This window comes from Orbicella faveolata, unplaced genomic scaffold, assembly GCF_042242905.1.
Source record: "Orbicella faveolata isolate gen_17 unplaced genomic scaffold, um_ofav_v1 contig_46, whole genome shotgun sequence".
Lineage (NCBI taxonomy): Eukaryota > Metazoa > Cnidaria > Anthozoa > Scleractinia > Merulinidae > Orbicella > Orbicella faveolata.
The window spans coordinates 30,007,579-30,018,758 of record NW_028301576.1 but is presented as its reverse complement, the minus strand read 5'-3'; the positions used below and the strand labels follow the sequence as shown (position 1 = coordinate 30,018,758).

Below are 11,180 nucleotides of genomic sequence, written 5' to 3'. Positions count from 1 at the left end.
ATCGATGCGTACGTGACTGAAATATCTTGCGCGAGGTTCTGATTTCAATTTGCGAAAAATTCACACCTTGTGATTGGAGGTATTCTCTGTGGAGTTTCCGACAGGTTACTGTTGTCACTGTTCTTTTTCAAAGGTTGTGGTGAGCTCATAGTTGTGAATCAGGTCTTTTAGAGCTTCTTCAGGATAAATTACCTGTTTGAACGCGCAAAATGGATGAGGTAAGTTGTTGAAACTAGCTTTACGAAGATTTTGATACCTTTTACTTGGATGTATTGAAATATATGACATTCAATTATTCATTATATTCTATTTTCAGAAAGAGATTGGGTGAACCATGTGCAAATGAAGGCTCGGGATCCAAATGCGTCAAGTCTGATACTAGTGTAAGTAGTATTCAATTATTGTCAAGAAGACAATATAGTAGTTCTGACCTTTTTCACTACTAAATTTCAAAACCCAATTTTTCACACAGAAGAATGAACTGCACCAGATGTATGGAAAGAACATGCTGTCACCTAAAAAGCATCGCGTTGCCCAGGGATTGAAGATCAGGAAAAATTTTCATGAACTGGCAGAAGAATTTAAGATTGCCCCAGCCACCGCAGAGGTGTATGGTATTGATTGTCTTGCGGCAGGACAAGATGTGGACCACCAGACAATTGCCAAGTATCTGGACATCGGTGAAGAGTCTTTCAAATGGATCAAGAGCAAGATAGTCTCAAGCAATGACAAGAAAGTTCGCACTGTTCGGGACAACTTAAGGGAGGAATTTAGTTACAATCAGATAAATTTTGTTTTGGCTTGCCAAATCCGCGATCTAGAGTTGTAGTTTTTTAGTTTTGGCTTCATGTAAACATAGGTGCACATGAGTGAGGTGAAATAACCACTAGGAACAACCACTGTTGTGATGAATACAGAAGACAAAAAACAAGAAGGTCAAATCCACCTAGACAACATAAACCACTACAGGTCTCTTGAAACACCCATGGTAATTTATACACAACATAGGGTTGAACAACTCATCAACAAGCTCTACCGTAGAAACCACATAGACGAAATCACTAAAAAATGGCTTTGTGAAATGCCAAAACCGCCTCGCATTCCAGAATTCTACACCCCTACTAAAATACACAAATCGACCCCGGTCGGTAGACCAATAATATCAGGGTGTGAAGGCCCAACAGAGAAATTATCATCATTTGTTGACAAACTACTTCAGCCTATTGCAAAACAACAGAAGTCTTATCTCAAAGATTCAACAGACTTCATTAATTTCATAGAAAAAAACAAAAGTCCCAGCGGACGTTATACTTGTTTCAATGGACATAACGAGCCTCTATACGAACATACCACAAGAGGAGGGAATCCAAACAGTATGCAGAGCATACGAAACATTCTACGTAAACAAACCTCCTATCCCAACACCACTACTAGAGCAATCGCTAAGGCTTATTCTACAGGAAAACTCATTCCAGTTCGCTGGGAAAAACTACCTCCAAATACATGGCACAGCCATGGGCACAAAGATGGCAGTAGCATTTGCTAACATCTTCATGAGTAAGGTAGAAACAAATCCTAAGCCAAAGCGCATTTCAACCGCTCGTCTGGAAACGATATATAGACGACATATTTTCACTCTGGACTATAAACAGGGATGAAATATTACAGTTCGTTGAACAAGCAAACAACCACTACCCGACAATAAAATTCACGGCTGAGGTTTCTGAAACAGAAACGACATTCCTGGATATGAACATTTCTAAAGGCGAAAGATTCAAAAAAGACTCAGTTCTTGATGTGCGTACCCACTTCAAGCCTACTGAAACGTTCCAATATATACACTTTACTTCATCCCACCCACCGGGAGTTAAAAAAGGTTTCATCAAAGGAGAGGCTTTAAGACTTCTCAGAACGAAAAGAAAATAAGAAAATATTTGAAGAGAAAATCAAAACCTTCAAGTCACACCTTATTGAGAGAGGTTACCCAGAGAATCTTATTCAAGCAACCCTCTCTGAAGTGAACTTTGAAGAGAGGAAACTAGCCCTCCAACCAAAACAGAGAGAAAACAAATGAATCTTGCCTTTTGTCACACAATATCAACCATCAATGCCAAACCTAAAACAAATCCTAATGAAAAAATGGCATTTAATAGAACAACAACCATTACTGAGCGAAATCTACAAGGATCCGCCCCTCGTTTCATACAAAAGAGGGCGTTCGCTCAAAGATATACTTGTGAGAGCCAAACTATAAAAGGCTAAAACACGCGCTTGAGAGTCGTGCAGGCCTGTCAACCCCATTTTACGCACATGAGTGAGGTGAAATAATCGCGTTTCATTGACTTTTCACCAGAAAAGGAATTTTTTTTTGGAAAAATTAGGATCCCAGGGTGTTGGTCTCCTACACAGCTGTTTTTTGGGATGTCACGCAAGGCTTGCGTGACATGACGAAAAACGGCTGCGTGGGAGACTACATACTATAATGGTGTCGGCAGGAGTGAAAACCCTAGCATAAAATTAGCCAAACCCAATCCCACTGCAATTTTCAATAAGCTATTTCCAAAATCTGTACTATTTTTTTGACATGTGATCTGCTATTTGTCATGATTTTCCTCACTGCCATACCCTAAGTCCAAAAGCTTTATTTTTGAAATTATTGTGTGTAATCTATTGCGTCTGTTTAAAAATAAATTTGCGTGTCGTTGTTTGTTTATATAATTTCTTCCTTTTTCCCGTTTTCTCATTTTTTCATTCAAGTCCACAAAGTTTATCTTGGATTTTTATACCCAAGTGTTGGAAGACAACCTGGGTACCACCTCTGTATAATTTTGAGAATAATCTTGAATATTCATATAAAACGATGGGTCTCGATGGTTGAATAGCACATTTCAGTTTGGAACGCAACATGCCAACTGAGGCTAATTTCACTCCCTATTGGACTACTAAATTCCTAGGGTGCGCTTCTTTAAGAAAATCCAAGATTGAATTTTTAATCCGAAAACGGATTATACGTTTCTTTACTAAACAGATGAATCCAAGATCACCTGGATCAGGGTGTATCAAAGGAACCGAAGAATCCTTGCCCAGAGTGGATTCTTCGGTTCCTTTGACGCACCATGATCCGAGAGATCTTGGATTGATCTGTTTAGTGAAGAAACGCAAAATCTGTTTTCGGATTCTTTCGGATTTAAGAATCCAATCTTGGAGTTTCTTAAAGAAACGTACCCCTAGTTTGAATTTCCCAAGAACAAAACAGTGAAAACCCGAGTGGTTTGGATACATCAGTACTCTTGAAATCCCGTAAAGACCCTTGAGTGTTAGCTACGTGAGCACAGAGCAACCGTTTTCTATTATAAAAAAAAAATTAAAAAAACAGTGCTTTGTAAAGCTGAATTATAGGGAGTTGGAGTAACAAAACATAACATAACAATGACGAGAGCTTTTACAATGCCATATATTTTTTCATTTCCATGGCCATTTAACTGTTATAACAATGACAAAAACCTAAGACCTTTTTTGGCTAAATGGGAAACTACCCTAGGAAACAACACAGGGATGATTCAATTCTCTTGGTAGCAGATTTTTACAGCTCTTACACCTGTGACAGGTGTACAATTTCTACCATTAGTCACTAGCTTCAGTGGTACAATAGTATTTTACAACAGTTCACAAAGTTTTCCAAAAAAAATTATGCTATACTCTGTAAAGTACTTCTACATACAGATTTACATTTTCCTGTGTGAAAACACGAAATATAACTGTCTGAAAATTTAACCCCTGTATGGGTATGCTTCAGTTCAATTTTATGTCAGGGATACAACAGCTATCCATACTTGTTTGCATGAATTCTTGTGAAAACAAACATTTTTATGGGGTCTCGCTACAATAGTATCCAGATTTTCTTTTGCTTATAAGTAGCAAACTGTGGTCAGAGAGCAAATAGAGAGACCCATGCCATAATTTTGCTTAGCGTTTGATCAACCCAAGCTGAAAATGCTTTTGCCTGATTGCCCTGATAAGCGTCAATTCGGGCAACCAATGCTCCATTACGACCGTAAATATGAGAGTCAATGAAAATTATACTCCCACTACCGTCCACAATGATCATCATTGTCTTTTCATTAGCTGTTAACAAATGGCATGACTGTTTCTGCTGAAGAATCAAGTCTATACCCGCATAAAACTGATATAGTAGATTTACACCAAACACATTGTACTCATGCAAAATTCCACAAATGTGGCAATGATCACCAGCTGCATCAATGGCATCATCCACAGCAACATTAATCCCCTCACCTCCAAACAACTCGTCATGGATATCATTTCCAGTCCTGATTGCTTCTGTTACTGCTCCCTCCCATTGTTGTGTGAGGGGTTGTCCAACAGGGGGTGTAGGTAAACTGGAGTGGTAGTAAATGTGGCCAAAGAAAAGAGCAATGAAAGTGCATGCATTGCTACCATTTCTGCCGTCAATGGTTGACTGACTGACATTTCCTGGAAACAACCACTCATTGATGCCACGTCCAACATTTGTTCCAGTCACAGGTGTCATCAAAGTTATTGGGACAGGTGCTGATGAAGAGTTGGGTCCTACAGGTGATGATGTTGTGGGGGCAGGCATGGATGATGGTGCAGGTACAGATGCAGGTGCAAGTACAGGTGCAGTGGGTACTGCTGCTGTTGGTACTGGGGTAGATGCTGATGGTGGATATGAAGATAGAGCAGTTGCAGAGTTTACAGAACCAGAGGGGTATGTCTGTCTGGATGCTGAAGGAGAAGCTGATAGATTGGCATTTCCAGCTGGTGGTGCTCTTTGCAGCCATACCCTCCATTTCTCGTTTCCTCTTTTGGTGGTATGTGCTCCACCAGCTCTTAATCTGCGCTTCCTTGAGCGGCTCCAGGCCTCTCTCCCTCATGGCTGAAATGCACTCCACAGGGTCTGCCCTTATCCCATAGTTCGCCTGCCAGTTATAAAATTCTATCATGACCTCCTTCTGCTGAAGTGAAAACATGCGAGTGCACTAACCATGGGGTACAAAGGAAGTACAAAAATCTTGTGTGCTCTGTGCTTTTAAAATTTTGAAAGTTAGAGGGCATAACACTGTATAAAAAGAGTCAGGCATTCTGGGGACATCACCTTTATCAGTCTTTTCGGCTTCAAATGGGCCATTCTTGATGGTTTTCTTTACAGCACTAAGCACTCTAACTTACCAATGCAATGTTATTTTATACCCGACAGAATATCAATGAGGGGAGCAGGAGTGAACACTTTTTACTTCTGCTAAGTCATGGTCAGATATTTAATCATGTTCTGCTTTCTAAAGAAAACAATTCCACATAAACAACAACATAATGCATGTACTCCTTGTACAGTGCAACATACAAGGCTGCTTATTTGGGTGCTTACTTGAGATAGAGAAAAGGGGAGGATGGGCTTATTTCAAACATTAGCCAGTATGATAGCTGCTTATAAAGAGCTGTACTATCAAGAGTTGAAATCAAACATACCCCAATCAGTTCTCCCAACTTACTTCCTGTTTTCAAGTTGTTACCCACTCTAACCCATCAAACAATCTTATGACTGATGTGGGCAAAGTGGGTATCCAGCTTTGATTTCCCCTCACCGGCCTCAAGGTTGTTGTATTCGACAAGGGTCAACTGGAATGCTTTGCTGACTTCTACCAAATAGAGGATAAATCCAGTATTGTGGTAGTGTGGACCATTGTCTGAAACAACAAAAGATTTTAAGATGTTATATAAGGTACTCGCCCTTTATAATTTTAAAATGTTTGCTTTGCAATTTCCTGAATTTTGAGACACACGAGTGGACACTGTATGTGAATAAGAGTACTTGACTGCAAAAAATGTTGAAAAGTACACTGAAAGATGATATTCTGTACAATAAACATTGAAAAATCATAGCTGTTGATAGCTTAAAATAATGGAAACAGGCATACAATACTTCATTAATCTAATGCCCTTTTAAAAAAATTACATGTAAATTTACCATAGGGCAAATAATTCCTAAGGAGCTTTTAGCCACTGAATTTTGGTTAACCCTTTTTAATAAGCCTAAAAGAAAAAAAAACATGATAGCATTTCACCCCACAATGTCAGTAGCAATCATGACAAAATGAAATGACAACTAAACTGCAAGATAATTTGATACGTCACAAGTTTGCCCAAATAGAACAATACAAAAACATATGGATACTAGAAAGGAGATTTTGTCTGATAATCCCTAGAGATATTCTATTCCAAATTGTGTGAATCCTTGAAACTATGGCTCAAAATTACTATAATAAGGAATAATTAATCAGTAATATGTTTAACAATTTATATTGAGGCTTTTTCCATGTAATGTTCAAAGAAATACAAACTAAGCCTTTTTACACTACAGTTGTTTTCGATTTCTAACAGTATTATTATAACTAAGTTGACTGCTTACCAGAAAATAAGTACACTCGAAAGCCAGGGAACTCCTTTTCCATCCAGCGGAAGCCAACATCCATAGCACTCTGGCTGAACCAAGCATCCTGTTTGGTGTCGTCGCTCCAGAGGTCAATTACCTCTTCTTCTCTCTGTTTCACTCACTTGGGCAATGGCAAGGAAGCCATGTAGGGAAATTCCACGATTCCCATACCAGTCTCTCTGGATTTCTCTTGTTCTGACACCCAACTCCAATTTCATTTTGTAATCCACGATTACCACAGCCTCGCCTGGTTGCAAGTTATCCAGAATGTACTTATAGTAATCGCATCGGTGTTGTGTGTGTAGTAGATGTGCCACATATTGGGTATGAACCTTCATGAGTTCATCAAGTTCCTTTGTCAGGTTTTCTCGTTCACTGGCTCTCGGGACACTGGACAGCAGTGTGCATAGTTGCTTGCAAACATTGTAGAGCACACATGCATCGAGGCAAAACCTGTCATGTGGCTGCGAACAAGAGGCAAATGCATTGTTCATGCAGAGTTCTAAGCATGGGGAATGCCTCTGCACTTGATGGGCAAATTGGGTCTTCATAAAGCACTGGTACTGTAAAACTTTGCCCTTAAAATCATTCACAGAAACAGTCGTTGCTCTTTCTACACAAGTAAGGAAAGACATAAACTTCTCAAAATTTGAGTAACCAAACTCATCACATAGGTTGCACAACCCTGCCAGCATTGTGTTGTAACGAAAGTTGGATGGAAGGTGGGTGTAAATGTAGGTGCGTTTTACACCACTGGGATATTCAAGCAAGCACTGGTTAACAAGTTCCTTAATGCTGTCCTTCCAGTACCTTACTGGTGTTTCCTGGCTGTCGATCATAACACTTTGCAGGAAGAAGGCCTTGAAACACTTTCTCTATTGAAAAATTCAGATAGTTCCATCAGTATGTGAGGACTGACACACTGTCTCCTAAACTTGAATTTTGCTGGAGGGGTTCCACCACGACCAAACAAAATGCAGTGGACCTTAACAGTTGCTATCGCCTTTGACGAACAGTTAAACAAATCCTGCAACACACTGTATGTAATTGAAGCTACGACAATCACAGACAAATCAAGTGTCGGCTTTGGAGAGAAGTATTTTACGGAGAATGCGACCACAGAAGGCGATGAAAGTTCTGATTAATGCTCGTTTATTTCTGCACAACGTATGTTGATTCTCATAAACTGAAAATAATGATTATATAACTAAATAAACTAATGTGAACGTACAAAGGCAAAAACTACACTAACTATAACCGAAAAATAAGGTATAAATAAAGAAACTAAAACGATTTTAAAGGTTAAACTTGCATGCTGAATTCATATTTGGAGGCGGAACCCGCTAGTTACATAACAACAATACTACAAGAAAAATACATGTTCTGCACAAAAAACGACAGAAAAATCTAACAAAATATGCAAGGTATAAATGCTGAACAATAATTTCTAACAGCTAGGGACTAATACACTTGAAATAAATGCGTGAAATCCTAGCATTTGCCACGCTGGAATGCTCCTAACCTAAACACGTGGTCCCTCAAGAAACTTACTAAAAGCTTAATAATCGATGAAAAGCGAACCAAATGGAATATAACTAAAATAAAGAAAACAGTAAAACACTTACATATCTTTTCCGCGCAGTAATGCCTCTAGCTGGCTTATAAAGGTCCTTAAAATTCGACGATGATTCCTACAACAACATAACACCGATGATCCTCTAACAGAAGTGCGACAACTAAGCAAGAACGTGACATGTCCCAAGAGTCATAGCGCGGCGAAATAGATAAATGAAAGAAAAACAAAAGAAACACTGTCACGCAATCCTGATGCAATAAAAAAAATATTTGAAAACCATTTAGTGGATAAAGTCAAGAAATTGTGACGTTATAGGAGATTAATGAAGATGACACTTCTCTAATTTTTAAGTCTGTGCGTTTTCCCAACCCTCAGATATTCGTCGAAATAATTTGCACAAATTTACAGAGCCCAGTATGGTGGTGTACCTCCATGGTACACCAACATTGCAGCTGGAAAATAGTGCAAGCTTACTTTGGCTATCTAGGCGACTGATTATCTGTACTGAACAAACAAGCATTTACATAAGCACTTTTCCTGACACTTTAACTTCTGAATGGGCTAAAAATCACAAGATAAGTTTATGTTTTTCGACAAATGCGTTCGCAGCTCTATGTCATGCACCGCCATAACTCTGAAATTCAAAATGTCTCGCTTGCTTGAGAAATGCAAAAAAAACAACAACTAATGAAAGTAGTCTGAAACGTTCATAGGCTGATATTAGCTTATTACTCATTTCATGCCCTAAAGGCCTGCAAATGAGTAATAAGCTAATAATCGATGCCAAGAAATGCAGCCAAAGGCACAATAACTTGAGCACATCGATTCGATTCAATTTCACATGACTTCAAATGCAGAACATTTAGCTCAATTGCAATATAGCTAGTGCTTCTCAGTATAACGACTGCCTGGGTACATACAGCAAAGCATCTAGTTTATAATAGAGTGGTTTTCATTTGAGTGTCAAGGTAATCACACAACTGCCTTTTTATCAAAATATTTATTTTCTTCAGTTTGGTCTTTTCTTATTCTTTCCATTATATAGTTCCATTTGCTTGTTTTATTCAAAAAATAAATATAAAATGTGGGAAAATCCATAATTTTTATATATCTTTGTCTCCAAATGTTTATGGTAATTTTTTTTCGTCATATCATTTCTTATTTTTAGCTATTGTTTCTACATGTTTTGTACAAAAAGCAGCTACTATTGTTGTTGACTTGAAAAATTACATCCAATGTGAAGAATGGTATCTTTAATTAAAAATTATAATAAATAATAATGATCATAACAATCAAGAAATATTTAAGAGGCACTCTTTCATCTTCATCTTCTACCTTACACCAGCCATCTCGCATTAGCAACGTCAGCAATGTTGATCCTGTAAACCTAAATAAAAAAAATGCAATTGTGTACAGTTTTATCCAGCACAGTGTTAGTCTCTGTACCATTTTTTTTTTTGTGGGAAAGGGGTTTCTGTATATTTGGGGTCTAGAATTATTTTCTTCATGCCTTTTACATTGGGTTTACTTCCCTTCATTAGTTGAATTTTCTTTGGCAAATATCTCAACAATGTTGCAAAATTTGTCATCCTGACCTCCAATTAGCACATTATTCAAGGAGAATATTAGGGAGGCAGTGAAAACAACAACAAATGGATGAATTTCATTTTCTCTTTCAAACCACTGGTATGAAGAAACACTGACTAGGAAGTGAAGAACAGTCTCAACTTACCCTTGCATGATTTGGATCAGGATTATCGATCAGATCTCCTGGTATGTGTTGTATAACCCTCTTCAAGGTTGTAGGGTAAGCAAAGGTTGGCTTTCCCACATGGGCACCAAGTGTCTGCCTGCTCCCAAACTAAATAAGAAAGAAAAACATGACAATCTTAATTTTGAAATAGAACACCTAACTCACACCTCATCTGAAATCAGAAGTCACAGTAATGGATTATCGATTATTTACATCTAGTAGATCATATGCGTGGAAAATCATTGTACTGAAGTATTCAGAGATAACTGTTGGACTTCAATTCGGTGAGATGGTTATACAAATGGGAATTCCAAAGAAATGAATAAAACATATCAAAATACTTAACACTACATTTCTCAAAATTAAAAATTGGAATATGTCCAAATCATGCAAATAATCTGTCATTATTCACTGCCTTCCCAATCCATGTGCAACAAAACCATTCATCCATAAAACTAGAGCTTGAACATAAAGTAGAATTTTCAAACACCGAGCAAACAGCACACAAATGGCAAAATTAGCCACTTACCCAAAGAAGTGACCATAACCTTTTGTAAAGCCTGGCTTGCCCTTCATCAGGAGTTTCATTGAGTTTCAAAAAAAAATGTCTCGATAGGCTGATGAGGCCTTTGGGGGCATCAAATCTTTGAAAAACAAAAGACATCTAATTTTTGCTACAGCAAAAACAGATACACAACATAAAGTGACATAAACAACTTACCCATTTCTTGTAAATTCGGCTGTGAAAGCCGCAAATGCTGGCTCTTGTGATGCAACTTTGATTGCCGCCATCTTCTTTCGGCGAACAGCACGCCTCTCACAGAAGACCACTGTCTATAATTTTGCATACTCAACTGCTTCCCTGACAACCCACCCAGATCCTTCCTCGGTTGATGGAACCAACTTCCAGTAAAAACGCAAACTTGCCTAGTAAAAGGATATTACTGGTACTGTATACCGGGATAGAAACATATTTTTTGGATATTAGGTCACATAATCTATAAATAAGGCTAAGGACATGAAAATTACCCTGGGCAGGTACCTTAAGTGTTGAACACATTCTTCTGGCAAGTATTTTCCATTCTCTTGGCGGAAGGTTAACTGGCGTGTCTGGTACTTCAAGTTTTTAGGAACTGCTTTTGTTGGTGGTTGTAGTCCAATTAGGCTATTGCTCTGAGGTACTAGTAGTACGGAGATGCAAACTCTTTGTTAACTACACTAAGAGCTAAATACTGGGTCCCTTCATTTTTCTCTTTGCCTGTTGGCATCATCAACTGAATTGCTGCCTCCAGGGAAAAACCTGCAGAATCTGTAGAGTAGCCTATTAAATTAATTGGTGTTTTACGTATTTTCCCCGATTCGTCATGACAACAACCTCT

The 11,180-nt window shown here is 38.3% G+C and overlaps 1 protein-coding gene and 2 pseudogenes across 1 annotated transcript; 2 read left to right on the top strand and 1 right to left on the bottom strand.

Moving 5' to 3' along the window:
* Positions 1-478: 478 nt before the first annotated feature.
* Positions 479-1,292, top strand: LOC149099617 (uncharacterized). The gene has a single exon (XM_089277088.1). It carries the CDS (start codon positions 491-493, stop codon positions 827-829), a length of 339 nt encoding a protein of 112 aa, XP_089133214.1. The 5' UTR covers positions 479-490; the 3' UTR covers positions 830-1,292.
* Positions 847-2,494, top strand: LOC149099616 (uncharacterized; annotated as a pseudogene).
* Positions 2,495-3,908: 1,414 nt separating this feature from the next.
* Positions 3,909-5,166, bottom strand: LOC149099615 (uncharacterized; annotated as a pseudogene).
* Between the last annotated feature and the right edge of the window lie 6,014 nt (positions 5,167-11,180).

Bases quoted from the DNA above. Each gene is read 5' to 3' on its own strand.
- LOC149099617 (XM_089277088.1), top strand. From the start codon at position 491: ATGTATGGAAAGAACATGCTGTCACCTAAAAAGCATCGCGTTGCCCAG.